The sequence below is a fragment of the Balaenoptera acutorostrata genome, chromosome 1 (genome assembly GCF_949987535.1).
Source record: "Balaenoptera acutorostrata chromosome 1, mBalAcu1.1, whole genome shotgun sequence".
Classification (NCBI taxonomy): domain Eukaryota; kingdom Metazoa; phylum Chordata; class Mammalia; order Artiodactyla; family Balaenopteridae; genus Balaenoptera; species Balaenoptera acutorostrata.
In genome coordinates, this window is record NC_080064.1 from 23,086,596 (window position 1) to 23,105,184 (window position 18,589).

Genomic DNA, 18,589 nt, shown 5'->3' on the forward strand with positions numbered 1-18,589 from the left:
CTCTTTACACATTCGTCTGTCTCCCTGGTCAGTGAGCCCCCTATCTGGCTGTGGAGGTCAGCCTAAAAAGTCAGTTGCAGAGTTCGCGTCTCCCCACAACTAGGGCGCCTGCCGAATGCTGGTGCGGGACCCTGATGCCCAAGGAGATGGGAAGAACCCCCAAGTGAACCGGTAGGATGTGGGGGGACTGAGGGGGGAGGAGAAGTGGAGGCTGGACAGGACCGGAGCCCCTGAGGGGTGGCTGAGAAGGGGGAGGGGTTCCCACGCCTGGAGGGACCCTCGGGGGCTCAGGTAAGGGGGGAGCATGCCCAGCGTTTCCCCTGCCCAATGGGCCGGGGAAGTCTGCCCGGCTCTCGGGCAGGTCCTACGCCCTCAGAGGTCCCCTCTGGGCTGGGTTGGTCCTGGGGGCATAGGAGGGAGGACAGGAGAGAACAGGAGAGTCAGGCGGGAGGGGCCCTCCAGGACTGAAGGAGCGAAGGGCGTTTGCCCCGCCCACTCGAGCCCAGGAAGCTGGGGTGGGGGTGGGGGGGGTCCCCTGCCCTCTGAGACCAGAGGCAGGAGGCAGGGGGCACTGGGTCCCTTCTGTTCTGTTGAGCCTAGGCCCCACCACCCCTTCCCCTGCCAGGGCCTTTTCCAGCCCTGTGGGTCCTAAGCATAGGCCCCGCCCACCACCCAAACCTCACCCCTGCTTAGGCCCCGCCCTCCACAGCCAAGGCCTTTTCCACTTTTTTTTTTTCTCCTCTTTTTTACTATTGTGGCTCTGTTTTACCTTCTGGTTGTTGTTTCATCTATATTTTTATTTTTATTTTTTTTCTAACATATCTGTTAGTTTCCTAATCTAATTTTATTTTTTACTTTGTTATTGTTCTCCTTTTTTTTTTTTTTTTTTTTGCCACCCGGCATGAGCTTGCGAGATCTTGGTTCACGAGCCAGGGGTTGGGCTGAAGTTCCTGCGGTGGGAGCTCTGAGTCCAAACTACCAGACTAACAGAGAGCCTCAGACCCCAGGGAACATTCATCAGAATGAGATCTCCCAGAGGTCCTCATCTCAGCACCAAGACCCAGCTCTACCCAACAGCCTACAAACTCCAGTGTTGGAAGCCTCCGTCCAAACAACCAGTAAGACGGGAATACAATCCCACTCATAAAAAAAAGAAAATAAAAAATGAGATGGCAAAAAAATATGTCACAGATGAAGGAGCAAGGTAAAAACCTACAAGACCAAATAAATGAAGAGGAAATAGACAATCTACCTGAAAAAGAATTCAGAGTAATGATAGTAAAGATGATCCAGAATGTCGGAAATAGAATGGAGGCACGGATTGAGACAATGCAAGAATGTTTAACAAAGATCTAGAAGAACTAAAGAACAAACAAACAGAGATGAACAACACAATAACTGAAATGAAAAATACACTAGAAGGAATCAATAACACAATAACTGAGGCAGAAGAATGAATAAGTGAGCTGGAAGACAGAATGGTGGAAATAACTGCCAAGGAGCAGAATAAAGAAAAAAGAATGAAAAGAATTGAAGACAGTCTCAGAGACACTAAATGCACCAACATTCAAATTATAGGGTCCCAGAAGAAGAAGAGAAATAGAAAGGGTCTGAGAAAATATTTCAAGAGATTATAGTGGAAAACTTCCCTAACATAGGAAAGGAAATTGTCACCCAAATCCGGGAAGCACAGAGAGTCCCATACAGGATAAACCCTAGGAGAAACACCCCAAGACACATATTAATCAAACTAACAAAAATTAAATTCAAAGAAAAAATATTAAAAGCAGCAAGGGAAAAACAAAAAATAACCTACAAAGGAATCCCCATAAGGTTATCAGCTGATTTTTCAGCAGAAACTCTGCAGGCCAGAAGGGAGTGGCAGGACATACTTAAAGTGATGAAAGAGAAAAACCTACAACCAAGATTACTCTACCCAGCGAGTATCTCATTCAGATTCAAGGGAGAAATCAAAAGCCTTTCAGACAAGCAAAAGCTAAGAGAATTCAGCACCACCAAACCAGCTTTACAACAAATGCTAAAGAAACTTCTCTAGGCGGGAAACACAAGAGAAGAAAAAGACCCACAAAAACAAACCCAAAACAATTAAGAAAATGGTAATAGGGGGCTTCCCTGGTGGTGCAGTGGTTAAGAATCCGCCTGCCAATGCAGGGGACGCAGGTTCGAGCCCTGGTCTGGGAAGATACCACATGCCGCAGAGCAACTAAGCCCGTGCGCCACAACTACTGAGCCTGCACTCTAGGGCCTGCGAGCCACAGCTACTGAGCCCACACACCACAACTACTGAAGGCTGCACACCTAGGACCCATGCTCCGCAACAAGAGAAGCCACCGCAATGAGAAGCCCGTCGACACAACTAGAGAAACCCTGTGTGCAGCAATGAAGACCCAACGCAGCCAAAAATAAATTAATTAATTAATTAAAAAAAAAAGAAAATGGTAATAGGAACATACATATCGATAATAACCTTAAATAAATAACCTTAAATGTAAATGGATTAAATGCCCCACCCAAAAGACACAGACTGGCTGAATGGATACAGAAACAAGACCCATATATATGCTGTCTACAAGACACACACTTCAGACCTAGGGACACATACAGACTGAAAATTAGGAGATGGAAAAAGATATTCCATGCAAATGGAAATCAATGGAGTATCAATACTTGTATCAGATAAAATAGACATTAAAATAAAGACTGTTGCAAGAGATAAGGAAGGACACTGCATAATGATCAAGAGATCAATCCAAGAAGATGATATAACAATTATAAATGTTTATGCACCCAACATAGGAGCACCTCAATACATAAGGCAAATGCTAACAACCAGGAAAGTGGAAATAGACAGTAACACAATAATAGTAGGGGACTTTAACACCCCACTTACACCAATGGACAGATCATCCAAACAGAAAATAACTAAGGAAACACAAGCTTTAAATGATACAATAGACCAGGTAGATTTAATTGATATTTATAGAACATTTCACCCAGAAGTGGAAGAGTACACTCTCTTCTCAAGTGCACACGGAACATTCCCCAGGATAGATCACATTGGGTCACAAATCAAGCCTCAGAAAATTTAAGAAAAGTGAAATCATATCAAGTATCTTTTCTGACCACAATGCTATGAAATTGGAAATCAACTACAGGAAAAAAACTATAAAAACCACAAATACTTGGAGGCTAAACAATGTGTTCCTAAATAACCGAGAGATCACTGAAGAAATCAAGGAAGAAATAAAAAAATACATAGAAAAAAATGACAATGAAAACACAGTGACCCAAAACCTATGAGATGCAGCAAAAGCAGTTCTAAGAGGGAAGTTTATAGCAATTCAATCTCACCTCAAGAAATAGAAAAATCTCAAATAAACAACCTAACCCTACACCTAAATCAATGAGAGAAAGAAGAACAAAGAAAACCCAAAGTCAGTAGAAGGAAAGAAATCATAAAGATCAGAGCAGAAATAAATGAAATAGAAATGAAGAAAACAGTAGCAAGGATCAATAAAACTAAAAGATAAACAAAATAGATAAACCCTTAGCCAGACTCATCAAGAAAAAAAGGGAGAGGATGCAAATCAATAAAATAACAAATGAAAAAGGAGAAATCACAACTGACACCACAGAAATACAAAGGATTATAAGAGACTACTACAAACAACTATATGCCAATAAAATTGACAACCACAAAGAAATGGACAAATTCTTAGAAAGGTACAATTTTCCAAGACTGAACCAGGAAGAATTAGAAAATATAAACAGACCTATCACAAGTAATGAAATTGAAACTGTAATTAAAAATCCTCCAACAAACGAAAGTCCAGGACCAGATAGCTTCACAGGTGAATTCTATCAAACGTTTAGAGAAGAGCTAACACCAATCCTTCTCAAACTCTCCAAAAATATTGCAGAGGGAGGAACACTCCCAAATTCATTCTACGAAGCCACCAACACCCTGAAACCAAAACCAGAAAAAGATATCACAAAAAACATTACAGACCAATATCACTGATGAACATAGATGCAGAAATCCTGAACAAAATACTAGCAAACAGAATCCAACAACATATTAAAAGGATCATACACCATCATCAAGTGGGATTTGTCCCAGGGATGCAAGAATTCTTCAATATATGCAAATCAATCAATGTGGTACACCATATTAACAAATTAAGGAATAAAAACCATATGATCATCTCAATAGATGCAGAAAAAGCTTTTGACAAAATTCAACATCCATTTATGATAAAAACTCTCCAGAAAATGGGCAGAGAGGGAAACTACCTCAACATGATAAAGGCCATATATGACAAACCCACAGCAAACATCATACTCAATGGTGAAAAACTGAAAGCATTTCTACTAAGATCAGGAACATAAAAAAAAAAAATCAGAAATCTCTGGCATTCCTATACACTAACAAGGAAAAATCAGAAAGAGAAATTAAGGAAACAATCCCATTTACCAACGCAACAAAATGAATAAAATGCCTAGGAATAAACCTACCTAAGGAGGCAAAAGACTTGTACTCAGAAAACTATAAAACACTGATGAAAGAAATCAAAGATGACATAAACAGATGGAGAAATATACCATGTTCTTGGATTGGAAGAATCAATATTGTGAAAATGACTATACTACCCAAAGCAATATACAGATTCAATGCAATCCCTATCAAACTACCAATGGCATTCTTCACAGAATTAGAACAAAAAACTTTACAGTTCGTATGGAGACACAAAGACCCCAAATAGCCAAAGCAATCTTGAGAAAGAAAAACAGAGCTGGAGGAATCAGGCTCCCCGACTTCAAACTAAACTACAAAGCTACAGTAATCAAGACTGTATGGTACTGGCACAAAAACAGAAATATAGATCAATGGAACAGGATAGAAAGCCCAGAGATAAACCCATGCACATATGGTCACCTTATCTTTGACAAAGGAGGTAAGAACATACAACGGAGAAAAGACAGCCTCTTCAATAAGTGGTGCTGGGAAAACTGGACAACTACATGTAAAAGAGTGAAATTAGAACACTCCCTAATACCATACACAAAAATAAACTCCAAATGGATTAAAGACCTAAATGTAAGTCCAGACACTATAAAACTCAGAGTAAAACATAGGAAAAACACTCTTTGACATAAACCACAGCAAGATCTTTTTTGACCCACCTCCTAGAGAAATGGAAGTAAACCCAAAAATAAACAAATGGGACCTAAGTAAACTTAAAAGCTTTTGTACAGCAAAGGAAACCATAAACAAGACGAAAAGACAACCCTCAGAATAGGAGAAAATATTTGCAAATGAAACAACAGACAAAGGATTAATCTCCAAAATATACAACCAGCTCATGGAGCTCAATACAAAAAAAACCAAACAATTCAATTAAAAAATAGGTGGAAGACCTAAATAGACATTTCACCAGAGAAGACATACAGATGGCCAAGAGGCACATGAAAAGATGCTCAACATCACTTATTATTAGAGAAATGCAAATCAAAACTACAATGAGGTATTACCTCACACTGGTCAGAATGGCCATTATCAAAAAATCTAGAAACAGTAAATGCTGGAACGGGTGTGGTGAAAAGGGAACCCTCCTCCACTGTTGGTCGGAATGTAAATTGATACTACCACTATGGAGAACAGTATGGAGGTTCCTTAATAAACTAAAAAAAAGAACTACCCTATGATCCAGCAATCTCACTACTGGGCATATACCCTGAGAAAACCATAATTCAAAAAGAGACACAGGGACTTCCCTGGTGGCGCAGTGGTTAAGAATCCGCCTGCCAATGCAGAGGACATGGGTTCAAGCCCTGGCCTGGGAAGATCCCACATGTCACGGAGCAACTAAGCCCAAGCCTGTGCTCTAGAGTCCCTGAGCCACAACAACTGAACCCATGTACCACAACTACTGAAGCCCATGTGCCTAGAGCCCGTTCTCCACAGCAAAATAAACCACCGCAATGAGAAGCCCACGCACCTCAACGAAGAGTAGCCCCCACTCGCCGGAACTTGAGAAAGCCTGCGCGCAGCAACGAAGACCCAATGCAGCCAAAAATAAATAATTAATTAATTAATTAAAAGAAAAAAAACAAAAAGAGACACGTGCCACAATGTTCACTGAAGCACTATTTACAATAGCCAGAACATGGAACCAACCTAAATGTCCGTCAACAGATGAATGGATAAAGAAGATGTGGCACATATATACAATGGAATGTTACTCAGCCATAAAAAGAAATGAAACTGAGTTATTTATAGTGAGGTGGATGGACCTAGAGTCTGTCATACAGAGTGAAGTAAGTCAGAAAGTGAAAAACAAATACTGTATGCTAACACATATATATGGAATCTAAAAAAAAAAAAATGGTACTGATGAACCTAGTGGCAGGGCAGGAATAAAGACATAGACATAGAGAATGGACTTGAGGACACGGTGGGGGAGGGGAAGCTGGGGCGAAGTGAGAGTAGCATCAACATATATACACTACCGAATGTAAAATAGTTAGCTAGTGGAAAGCAGCAGCATAGCACAGGGAGATCAGCTCGGTGCTTTGCCATGACCTAGAGGGGTGGGATAGGGAGGGTGGGAGGGATATGGGCATACATGTATGCATATGGCTGATTCACTTTGTTATACAACAGAAACTAACACAGTATTGTGAAGCAATTATACTCCAATAAAGATCTATTAAAAAAAAAGTCAGTTTAAGGGCAGGTGTTGTTGGTATTATTAAGCAACCATATTTTCCAAGCCAAAAATCAGAACTCAGGGTCTCACAAAGAATTTTTATGTCATGTCCAGGATCAAGGCCATGGGAACTGTAGTTTGGATGCTGAAATATTGAAATTATTAGAATATTGTTTATGGGGGCAAGCGGGACAAAGTATCTAAAATTGGAACTACTCCCAGAAAATCAGAGACAATCCATGTTTGCGGTAGCACTAGATGAAAAAGCATTTTCTTGTAAATAAGAAATCTAGATTCCTGACCAAGCTCCATCATCAACACACAGATGACTGGAAGCCAGTTACTTAATGTGTCTAGACCATGGTTTCCTCATCTGTGAAGTAGGGAAACCTACCTACCCTGGGGGATTATTTGAGGGTTTTTTGACATTAGTAATATGAAAATGTTTTAAAATAAAGAGCCTAATTTCAAGCTGCATGACATTTTTTGTTCATAGTCTTCTGATTAGTCTCTTGAAAACAATCAAAATATACAGGAAAAGAGCAAAAAGGAACACCTGTTTTGTTTACTCACAGAAATTCTTTGGTGTTTGGGAGGAAGAAAAAGGTAAAAATAAATAATAGAGAATTATGACTTTCTGTTTAGCTTATTAAAGATTTTAGCAATACTAGGGAATAGGCGTGTGCTCATTTTAGCAGGTCCAACCAAGATTTTGAACAAGTGTGTGAGAAAGCTACCCTATTCAGTTCCCAGCAGCAGATTAAAATTTGGAGTATAGTTTTCAGACTAATTTCTTGCTGTTGTTTTGTTTTGCTGTTTGGGTTTTTCTTTCTTTCTTTCTCATATGGTCACCTCCCTTTGGTTTCAGACTGTCAAAGGTGGGATTTCAGAGACCCGGATTGAAAAGAGAATTGTGATCACAGGAGATGCCGATATTGACCATGATCAGGTGGGAATGCTGAGATTCTGGGCATGGGAGAGGTTCTGGGGCAGGATCACTGATGGACACCGAAATTGGCTTGCAAAAGATAACAGCTTTATCTCCAAGGAGCCCTCTCAGCTACTCTAGCTCTTAATCGAGAAGAAGGACAAAGAGAATCGGATCACTGAGGCCTGTGGGATGGGGGCCGTAGATTGGAGAAGCAGGGAAGTGTAATGCAAAGAACATGGGCTTTAGACTCAAATCCTAGTTCTTACCATATTCTAGCTCTAACTCCCTAGGCCTCCGTTTCCTCATCTATAAGATAGCATCTTCCTTCAAGGTTGTTGTGAGACTCAAGTGAGATACAGATGTACATCGTGGGCCATGTGGTGGGCTCCAAGTAAATGGAGCTGTGCTGTTCAGGGGATATCATGTACCCAAACCTGTGCTGGAGACAGTAGACGATATCAAACCAGCGTGTGGTCTCTACCCTCAGAGGGGCGAGCTAGAGGGGACACAGTGTCATGGGCTGGAACTCAGGAGACCTGGAACTTGATTTCTGTCCTAGATCTATCACTAACTTGTTGTATGACCTTGGGCAAATCACTTTACCTCCCATATTTTTTTTTGTTCTCTCCTAAAAGAGAGTAGGTTGATCTAGCTAATTTCTGGGCCCTCTGAGTGCTAAAATTCTATGCTTTTATGTTAATTAGGTGCTAATTGTGTGCTTCAAGCAATTAGCAAATAATAAGGTCAGGATTAATGTTCCCAATTCTCTGCTGGGTGAGGTTAGAACAGTAAAGCTACAGAAAAGCAGGGGTGGAAGAGACTGCATGTAAATGCTTCTGGAATCATTGACAGGAGTGCTGGAGCAATAGTTCTGTGGCCTTTATGCTGATATGCTGAGTGCCTTAAAAAAAAAAATAGACTGAGCTGCAGTGCTGGCAGTTCCCTTGGTAGCAGGGTTGAGACTTACAGCTGAGAACACCGGGCTGAGGTTCCCAGCAACAAGGCTGCAAAAAGCCCAAGTGGGAGGCCTTGCAGTCTATTTGCCCCAGCTCAAGGGATCCTGCTGTGTTACCAGCCTGCACTCACCTACGCGGCCTGATGTGATCTGAGCCCCTGCCACGTGCTCCATCTGTGCTAGATGGCATAGGAAAGTGTTTTGGATTTGGAGTGAGACAGACCTGGGTTGAATCCTGAGTCTGCAACTTACTGGTTGTGTGTCCTTGAGCAAGTTATTTTACTTCTCTGAGCTGTGGTTTTGCCATCTGTAAAATAAAGATAATCATAGGTTTCTTTCAGGGTTATTGGACAAGCACACTTGATAGCTCAGAGAGGTGCTCCAGTGTCCCTCAGTCTCTGAGGCATGAGGGACATGTGGAAGGGATAAGATGTGGTGCACTCTGGATCGGGAGGGGGCACTTTAAGAAGGTGCAGGCTGTCAGAGAGAGAGAGGGGTGCAGGCCAGAGTAACCAGAGAGGGGGCTTGGGCTGGGCCTTGAAGCGTGAGCAGACTGGTTGAGCAAACAAGCTGAGGGAGGATGAGCAGGAGCCTGTAGAGGTAGCGGTGCCAAGAACAGCTTTCATGGAGTCAAGAGACCAAAAGAGGGATTTCCCTTCTTCCCGTCCCTCCTAGAAGCAGTCTTAAGAGCCAGGGTCAACAGTCAGCTGGTCAGATCTAGCTAGAGTCCTTTTTGACGGGGGCCTGTCACTGAGAATCCCATGCCGCCATCCCCCAAAGGCTGTGTTGGGCTCTTCCACCTTGGGGTGCTCTGAGCTTGAGGCTCAGCGACTTGCAGCCCAAGGGGAATAGTCGTGTCATTGTTCTTCTTTGACTTTCCCTCTGCTCCCTTCAGCTTTTCTAAAATGATCAGAACTCCTCCAGATACTAAAATAGGGTCGTCATCCCTTCCACCTCCCTCTGAAACTAAAAAACAGTGTGGTAAAGAGGAAAGTCTGATAGACTTAAGTGAAAATCCCCATGGTGTTACTTAACTAGCTGTGAAACATTAAGCACTTTAACCACTGAACCTCGGTTTCCACATCTAAAAAATGAAATTAAGGATACTACCTTAATTCATTGAGTTGTTGTGAAGACCAAGTAAATAATAATAAGTAAGGTACTTAGGCCAGTATGTGGCATGTCATGGGCCCTCCCACTCTTTCTTCCTTTCTTGTCTCTACTTTAGCCAAAGACATCTCTTCCTTTTTGTAGCATGCTTCGCTATTTTCCTCTCCTGTCCTGAGCTTCCCGGTTACCCTACACTGAACACAGAGTTCACTTTGTTCTTTAGATTCCCTTTCTTGAGTGAATCTTCCCAGAGCCACCCAGGCTGTCACCCCTCAAGGCCCTCCCTGATTCCTTGAAGACAGCTCTAAGCTTTCCCTGTGTCTGTGTTTTTAGTCCAGGAGCCTCCCTAAGCAGGATAGGGTGGGTACGGCCATCATCAGCTTGGCTTAGCCTACATGCTGCTCTGGTTCTGTAGACAGAAAGATTGAACTTGCCGGAGAAATGGTGTCCCATGACCCCTGCCTTTTTCGCCAGCCAGGCTGCTTTCCGCCTGATGGACGTTGTTTCTGTCTTTCTCAGGTCCTCGTACAGGCCATCAAGGAGGCAAAGGAGCAGCACCCAGACATGTCAGTGACCAAGGTGGTCGTCCATCAGGAAACCGAAATCTCTGAGGAGTGAGCTCAGGTATGGGCCGTCCTTGTGGAGTGGAGCCATCCCCCCAGAGGTGTCCACACTGGGACTTGATAAACTGAAGGCAGAGGAAGGCTGAGGAGGAGGATGTGGGAGGTTATTAAGTATCTGGCTCCAACTAAAGCAGCTAGGCCTCCTCCTGCCCTCAGCAGTGCCAGCAGTGATGGGGTGGAAGAGGTACCCCAAACGTGGATGTAAATCCCACCCACCTCTTGAATCTTCACGCGTCCTCCTGCTTCTCCACCTCACCTCCCCCCACCTCACCCTGCCGCTCTACTCTCTGCTGTCACAGGTCTCTCTGAGCTAGACCTGGGAGGGCCAGAGGAGAAGAACAAAACCAAGAAAAGCAGCACTAGCTGTCTGGAAATGAGGGTTTGGGGGATAGGAAAGAAAGGGCTGAAGCTCTGGGGCCAGACTAGAGAGTTGGAAGCAGGATAGCTGCTTTTTGGGAGCCAGGGTTCCAGATAAAGTCATGCCTAAAAGTAGTTTACAAATAACTTGAAGAAGCCATCAATCACCCGGTAGGACGGGGCCCTGTAAAACCGCTCAGGCCCTGATTGTCACTTGTGGCCACAAGAACTTGGCACTGGGACTGGGTAGCAGTCTCCTTTGCAGGATTTTAAAACTTTGCTTCTTTCTTTCCTCTAGGAACTGTCCTACCCTCCCCCCTCCCCCGACTCCCTGCCCATCTCCCATCCCAGAGAAAACCAGCAGAATGACAAAGAAGCTAACCTGCAATAGTCAGACTTCAGACTTTTAAGATGATTGATTCTAAACCATCAGAAAAGCAATTTCATTTTCTATTTGGAGTTTATACCAAAAAAGTCTTCTAGATATCACTGATCCTTTTGAATACATTTTTCTATATTGTGATACCAGAAATTGTTCAACTTTTCACTCTTTGGACTGTTTTTAAAGAGTCTTTTTTTTTTTATGGGGTGGTTTGTAACCCCTTCAGCCCAGCCTCTCCCCATTTATACTGACAGGGTCCACAGCATTCTTCGGGAAATCCTCCAGTGACTCTGTCAGCTGTGTTGGGAGACAAAGCCAGCTTAATGGGGCTTCCATGCTCCTCCCCTAGTTTATACCCTTTAGATGGCAGCAGAAACTTCATAAACCAGCCCTTTCTCAGAGCCAGTGATGTAACTTTATCAGAATGTCAGGCAGGGCGGCTGCCCTGATCCAGAGACCCCAGGACGACGTCCCTGTCCCTTTGCTGAGGGTGGTTTGGTGAGGCAGAGGCCTCTGCTAAGAATGTAGTATTGTTTTCCTTCCTCTCTCCTATTCTTTCTTTTTGGAGCTTCTTTAGATCAAAGACATAAGAAGTTGCTTCAGATATATCTGATACTGTGAATGTTTGAACATATCCGTGGCCTTCACCTTCCTGCCCTCCCTCCCCTTTTACCTCATCAGAAGCAGTGGCTCTGCTAAGTGCTCCCCCCACCTCCCATCTCAGGAGAGACCAAAACTCACAGAAAAATAGGCACTTTGGGCCAAAAGCACTGACCGCACATTTTTAGCGGTGATTTGGACAAAGAAAGTTGACGAGATTTTTTTAAAGGTTTTCTAGTTCTGGGAATGTGCACTTCACACAGGGGAGTGGTGGGGGTTTACCTCAGTTGGATCCTGCTAAGAAGTATTTCCAGGAGACCATCCCTGAGCCTCTCTCTTTAATCCTGGGGCGAGAGAGGATGTGACTGAGAGAGGAGGCGATCATGGTCCAGACCGGCCCCTGCCTGCAGATACCCTTCTGGAGCATGGGAATTGGCTTTTAGGGGCCACCCTCCCCACAAAACCCCACTTGACAAGGGGTACAAACACCAGCTCCATTCATCCCCACTTGCCATCTGAGGTCTGTCAGGTTTTGTGGCTTGATGTTTGTGGTGGGTTTGGGTTTAATTTTTTGTTTTTGTTTTTGAAAATGAGGACTGATGTCCCCAATTCCACTATTCCTGGTAAAGATTAGGGGACATTTTTATTCAGTAGGGCTTCTCTGATCTTCCAGCTTGCTTCCCACAAACAGATCTACCTACAAGTTCTTAGAATCCTAATTCTAGGACAGAAAGTGAGCTTCCAGAGGTGGACAGCGGGTCACAGTCAGCAGTCGCTGGGGGCTCCAGGGCGGTGAGCAGGAGAGAAGTCTACAGCCTCTGCTCCCGGCAGTGGGAGCCAGCAGCACGTGTCCGGAGTCTCTGCTGGCTGAGCTTTGTTTAGACAAACTCAGTTGGTTTGAACTGATTTCACGAGTGTGCGTTTTTCTCTTAGTACTTACTTGAGACTGTTACTAACCAACAGGTAGCTCTCTCTGGGCAGGGACAGGAAGCGCTCAGGTGGGATGTGTGACAGGCTGCGGGGGAAGGAGAGTGCCCTGTCTCAGGGACAGACAGCCTGGGGCATAGGGTCTGGAACGATGGGGCTTTCCAGGCCGTGCCCAAGCCCGAGCTTTGTTGCCCAGAGCGGTGGGTGGTGAGGTTGGAAATCCAGCTCACATCAAATAGGCATGCGACGTGAGCTCACTTGCCAATGGCCAGCTGTCCTGCTGGAAGAGCTGCGCCGGAGCTCACAGAGCTGCAACCTGTGGAATGAAGATGGGGAAAGGAAGAGGGCACAGCATGCATGTCAGGAGCCTGGCACACTGAGTATTCTTTGCCATCCAGGTCAGTGTGGCCACTTTCACTGCCTAGGACCACAAATCAGGGGCCTGAACTTCCCCTCAATCTGTCACCAACTCACTTCACCCTGCTTCCTTGTCTATAAATCGGACCAGAAGATCTCCAGTGCCCTTCAGGCGCTGAGAAGCCATGATTTGGACAAGCCAACACGAGGGGTGTCCTCCCAAGCCTCTTTCCCTTCCCTCCCTCTCTGGTTACGGAATTTGGGGTTTGGCAATTGTTTGGATCTTTTTTTTTCTTCCTGCAACTGTGTGTGTGCGTGTGTGTGAAGAAAAACAGACTGTCCAGGTGGAAATGGTGAAGAGGGGAGAAGAGTTCATTTCCAGTGTCAACAACTTGGCAGTTTTCCTAAAGTGACTCAGACACAGCACAGTAACAACTCTCACTGCAATTTTATTTTTAATCTCACTTCAGAAACAAAGATTTCTTCCAAGCCACGTGAGGTCTCTGCCACCCACCTACCCAACTCACCCACAAAGCAGGACCTGAATTTATCCGCTGAGGGCCCACAGAGCCTGGCTGCAGGGACCTGTCAGGGAACCTCTGCCCGCCCCCAGCCCCCCACCGTGTGTTCTTCGGGGCAGCTGAGGGTAAGGGAGCAACAGTCCACCTTGGGAAATGGAGCCGGGGCTATGGCCTGACCAACACCAAGGAAGGCTCATGGGAAATACCTGTCCAGGATCTTAGCCCCAGGCTGGTTGGTTTTACAGATCTCTCTCAAATGTTTTATTTTGGTGACAAAAATGAAGGAGCTTTGTAAATTAAAAAAAAAAAAAAATGAATCATATCAAGTAGTTGTTTACATTTCTTGACAAAATAGGAACTATGCCAGCCGAATCAAATTGGCAAAATCCTTAGATTAAATAGGCAATAATTAGGTCTGCCGTTTTGGCCTTTTGTAGTTAGAGAAGTGGTGGTAGTGTTTAGATACTGTTTGGTCTTGCTTCTTCTTGTATTGCATTTTTCAATAAACTTAAAAAAAAAAAAAAAAAGGACTGACTCTGTGAAGATTGATCAACTTTTAAAGTTCTCTTCTCCTACCGGCAACTTGGGAAAAATTAAACATGCGACAGGAAGACCCAAATCCAAGCCATTTTCTAAAGCTGTCCACATTGACCAAAATGCAGCTTCAACATATAAAAGGATTTCTGGGAACTGGCATATGCTTTTTGCCAACTGGAGGGAAATTTCGTGGCACAGGCCACGACAAAGGAGAGAAAGGGGGCTTCTCAGACCTCTTTGGGGAGGGGCCAGACCCTCAGTGTGAAGGCATTGGCAGTAGTGTAGCCCTCGTGGGATATACCCTGCATGGCTGAGGGGGGAAGGGGTTGAGGTGGTAGGAGTTAAAGGCTCAGTCTCCATCCCAGATGGCGGTGGAACATCTCAACTCCACCCCATTGCCCGTCTTCCCAGAGGCCCAAACCCTATCACTAGTGCCACCTTGGAGGGAGCCTGTCCCAGCCTGTAACATCACAACCTACCTTCCAAGTCTTAGGGTCCTTGCCCACCACTTTGGGTTTGCCAAGACACCAGATACATCTCCTAATCACCCTGGCCTAGACCTCCAGCCCCCTCAGGTACCTGTCCAGGGCTAAGGCCACTTTTGGAGGCTGAAGGAATTCCTAAGGCTGAGTCATGCTGGTCTCCAGATTCCACATTAAAACACATTCTCTCCGGCTTTTTGAACCCTTGTGCGGTTGGCATTTCTCTGCCGACATGCAAGTCAGGATGCCTTAGCAGCTGCTGGGGCCAGAGCATCCATCCCCAGTCTGGGATGTGGCTGAAGCATCTACTAGACATTGGGACTCCCAGTCCTAGTCCTGTACCATGGTCCATGCTGCAGCCTCATAGCAGGCTGTCCCCTGCTCCTCAGACCCGGGCCCCCAAGTCCCCTCCTCCTCCCAACTTGGCGTAACCCCCCAGACTAAGGCGGTCCAGCCGTGGCCAGCTTCGGTGAGCACAGTCCCGAGCTGCTGGGGCCCTAAGCAGGAGCTCCCCAAGGCCCAGATCCAGAGACTTGGAATGTTCAATGCAGGAACCAGAGGGCTGCACGGTGATAATCACATGGCCAGTCTGGGTCCGTGGACCCCAGGGTGGGTGCAGCCCTGGGCCCTTCAGCGGGTAACTGTTGAGCAGGGCAGGTAACCCCAAGCGAGGATTAGCAGGCTCTGAACGCAGGCTCCGCACTGACGGGACTGGTGAGGTACCCCGACGCGGGGACAGGTCCCAGCTTTCTGGCTCCACGCAGCCTATGGCTCGGGGAGTCCTGGGGCCGGGGCTGGGGAGGAGAGCGCAGTCCCAGCCCGGGCCGTCCGGGGGTCGGAGCGCCTGAGCCCGCAGCACCCCCTGACGAAGCCGTCGCGTCTCCAAGTCTCGGTTCTCGTAGAGCAGCGTGTTGGCGCAGATGAACACGAACAGGCCGACGCCCATGACCACGGGCCCAAGGAGTCGCAGCCGCTCGTGCGGGCCGTGGGCCCGGCCGGCGCCCCGACCCTCGCGCCGCAGCTCGCTCAGGGGGGGCGCGCTGGCGTTTGCAGCCCGGGGCCCCGGGACCCCGGCGCGGTGCGGCCAGTAGCCGGCCACTGCGATGCCCATGCCCACCAGGACCACGAGCGCCCCCAGCGCCGCGAACGCCCCCGACGGCGAGCGCAGCCGCAGCCGCGCCCGCACCCGCAGGGGCTCGGGCGGGGAGCGCGGTCGCCGGCGGCGGCCCAGGCGGCGGCCCAGGCGGGAGACGCGGCGCTCGGGGCTCCTCCGCAACTCCCCGCAGTCTCCGGGGCTCCCAGCCGTCATCTCTCAGTCGTCTTGGCGCTCTGCGGAGAGAAGGTGGGAGGCAGGGACTGAACCGACGGGCCTACGGTCGGAGCGCCAGGTCGGGGGCCCACATCCGGGAGGGAAGATGGGGCTGCCTGGCCCAGGACGCTTGGAGATCCCTGGCGGCCACCCCCGGATTTTCCCGGGCTGCGAGGCGGGGAGCCGCCCCCGCTCGGGTTTTCCGCAGCGGAGCTCCGAGCCAGGGACGCGCGGCAGAAGCCGGAGTTGGCCGGGCCCGCGGGCGGAGACCAGGGAGGGGGTCGCGGGCTGCTCCTTGCCGCATCCTTGGCTGCGGGGCTCCGGCCGCCTGCGCCCTCTTGGCCAGCTTGCGGGTCCCGGGCCTCGGGAGGTGTGGGGCCCCCGGCAGCGGAGTCTCCAGGGTAAGTCCCGCCCGAGCTCGAGCTCACCCCCGCAGGTGGCTGCACCGTAGTAAAGGAGGGAGGGGGCACTCAGCCGCCCGGGTCCGCTGGGATCGCTCGCGGGCCCCACCTCCCCTCTGCTGCGCTTCAAGTACCGCAGGGAAGGAAGGAGCGGGTGTCACGGCCTCCAGCCTCTTCCTGCCCGCCTCCTCCTTCCAGACCTCCTCAGTCAGCACTGAAGCTGCAGCAAGAAAGACTTGAGCTAGACTCCGAGAAGACCGCTCTGACCAAAACAAGTGGCAGACTTGGCCCAGGATTTCTTTAAACTCCGCGAAGAAGAGGCCGCCCCCTCCTCCAGCGGCCGCAGGAAGCAGGGGGCTGCGGGTGCCGGGCGCCGGGCCTTGCCAAATGAGCTCCCCTCCTGGCTCTCCTGTCAGCCCGGGCAACGCTGTTCCCCCAGGTTGCAGCGTTTCCAATTCGGGCTCCTCGGGATGAAACATCCCCCTTTCCAGCCGCCTGGCCTCCTTTCCGGCCTCCTCCGCCCGAGGCCTCAGTGGCCCGCGTCCCGGCCGGAGCAGCACCGCCCTTGCACCTCTGGCTGCCCCAGGGTCTGGGCCGCCCGGCTTCAGCCCCTCCCGGCTGCTGGTGCGGCCTGGCCTGCGGCCTGAGGACTGAATCCGGGCCGGGCAGGAGTCGCGGGGCTGCGTGTGGTGTGGCCCCCCACAGAAGGGAGGATGTGGGAGGAAACGGTGCCCCGGCCGGGGCGCTCCGGCCTTAGGAGAGGAGGGTTAGCACCTCGCTGTCCAGTGGTGCTTCCTCACTGCCCCAGTCTGGTTTCTCCACAGCTGCAACGCCGGAGCCCGTAGTCGAGGCCCCAGGAAGGAGGCCTTGTTACCCTACTCACTCCCCATTCGCACCCCCGAAGCTCAAAGCAGGACACCCCATCCCTGCCTCCGACAGCAGCGCTGAAGGCCCAGGGCCTAGCATAGAGCCCCGGCGTCTTCCGCGTCCAAAGCCTGGTATTCAGAGGGAAACTGCGGCCCAGAGAGGCGGAGGGGCCTGCCAGGGTCATAGGCCACACAGGACGGGGGCTCTACTAGGACCCAACGCTGGGCACTTCTCTGCTCAGCCCCGGGAGCGTCCTGGGAGGAGGCGAGCCCCGTTCCCCACCCCGGTCTCTGAGTGTGGAGCCCTTTCCCCAGCCCCAAACTGGAGAAATGACCACCCCGCCCCAGGCCAGAGCTGGCGCTCCGGCCCCAGCTCCGGAAAGGTCACCCCTGAGCCACCGCGGGTCCTGGCGGGAAGGGAAGCAGAGGCTTGCAGAGAGATGGGGACATGCTCAGAGACCCTGAGACTCTGGAGGGCGTGAATCGACGCTGAGGACCCCGGAGAGGCAGAAACTTGGAGACACAGTCCGAAGGTCCCATGTCTCGGGAAGTTGCTCGGGGCTGGATCCCCGACACTCCGGGGTCCCGCCTCCCCGCGCGTCCACACTCCGGGGAAAGGGGGAACCGGGCTCCCGACCCCCCACGCAGCGCCTATCTGGAGGGAGAGGCTAAACAAAAAGTTGGGGAAAGTGGGGGGCGAACCCCAGGCTCCTAGTTTTGCTCACCTGGCGCCTCCGCACCCGGCTGGGTCCGGGTCCGAGTCCACGCGCCGCGGCTCGCGGCACTGCCGCGGTCTCCTAGGAATCCCGGCCCCCGGCCCCGCCCCCTGGCCCGGCCCCGCCTAGCGCTGCCCTGGCCCCGCCCTCCTGGAGCCCCAGGGACAGTCTGGCCAGGGCCCGGCCAGGCCCCACGGCTGGAAGGAGGCAGTGACTCAAGTCTGAGGCTCGCAGGTAAGCGCTGTGTGCGCGCCCGGTGACTCGGAGGATCCGGGGGCTCGAGTCCCCCGCTAACGTCGTTCAGAAGGCCTGGGAGGGCGCCCTCTTCCCACGTGCGGAAACTGAGACCCCTGCCCAGCCCCACAGCCTGAGCGAGCAGACAGGATTCGAAGCCCGCACGCCCTCCCCCGTCTCGCAGAGTCCCTCCTTCCAGTCGCCCCGGAGAGGAATCTGGGGGCATCTGAGAGCCTACAGATGCCCAGCGCCGTCCGGGGAGCTTCCGGGAGGAGGTGGCCGGAGTTCCTGCTCCGCCCAGCCCTACTATCTAAACCTTCCTCTGTCTGAACCTCACTGCCTTCACCTGTAAAATGGGCATAATGGTGTCTGCCTCGCCAGATGCTGAGAGGTGAAATTCCGGCGTTGAGGGCTGGGCGCACAATACGGGCGCAGCCCGGGGTAAGCCCACGAGCGCTTAATGAAGAGTAATCACGTGGGGGGAGGGTAAATAGAGATGAACCAGGTTCTCAGAGTTGATTGAATCGAATGGAGTGTCGCGGGTCCTGCC

The 18,589-nt window shown here is 49.4% G+C and overlaps 2 protein-coding genes across 16 annotated transcripts in view; one reads left to right on the forward strand and one right to left on the reverse strand.

Annotated features, from left to right (window-relative positions):
- Window positions 1-10,351, forward strand: part of EPB41 (erythrocyte membrane protein band 4.1) — a 196,468-nt gene extending 186,117 nt beyond the window's left edge. For all 15 annotated transcript variants that reach the window (XM_057540414.1, XM_007170546.3, XM_007170548.3 and 12 more), the window contains 2 exons: window positions 7,600-7,680; window positions 10,247-10,351. In XM_057540414.1, the coding sequence (XP_057396397.1) occupies window positions 7,600-7,680; window positions 10,247-10,345 (180 nt within the window). In that variant the 3' untranslated portion in view covers window positions 10,346-10,351. The remainder of the gene's footprint in view (window positions 1-7,599; window positions 7,681-10,246) is intronic.
- Window positions 10,352-13,989: 3,638 nt separating this feature from the next.
- TMEM200B (transmembrane protein 200B) lies at window positions 13,990-18,318 on the reverse strand. Its single transcript, XM_057540483.1, has 2 exons — window positions 17,815-18,318; window positions 13,990-15,842 (listed from the first exon to the last, which is right to left on the reverse strand). The coding sequence occupies exon 2, from the start codon at window positions 15,820-15,822 to the stop codon at window positions 14,899-14,901; it is 924 nt and encodes a 307-aa protein (XP_057396466.1). The 5' UTR covers window positions 15,823-15,842; window positions 17,815-18,318; the 3' UTR covers window positions 13,990-14,898.
- Between the last annotated feature and the right edge of the window lie 271 nt (window positions 18,319-18,589).

Coding starts and splice junctions, on each gene's coding strand:
- TMEM200B (XM_057540483.1), bottom strand. CDS start 15,822: ATGACGGCTGGGAGCCCCGGAGACTGCGGGGAGTTGCGGAGGAGCCCC.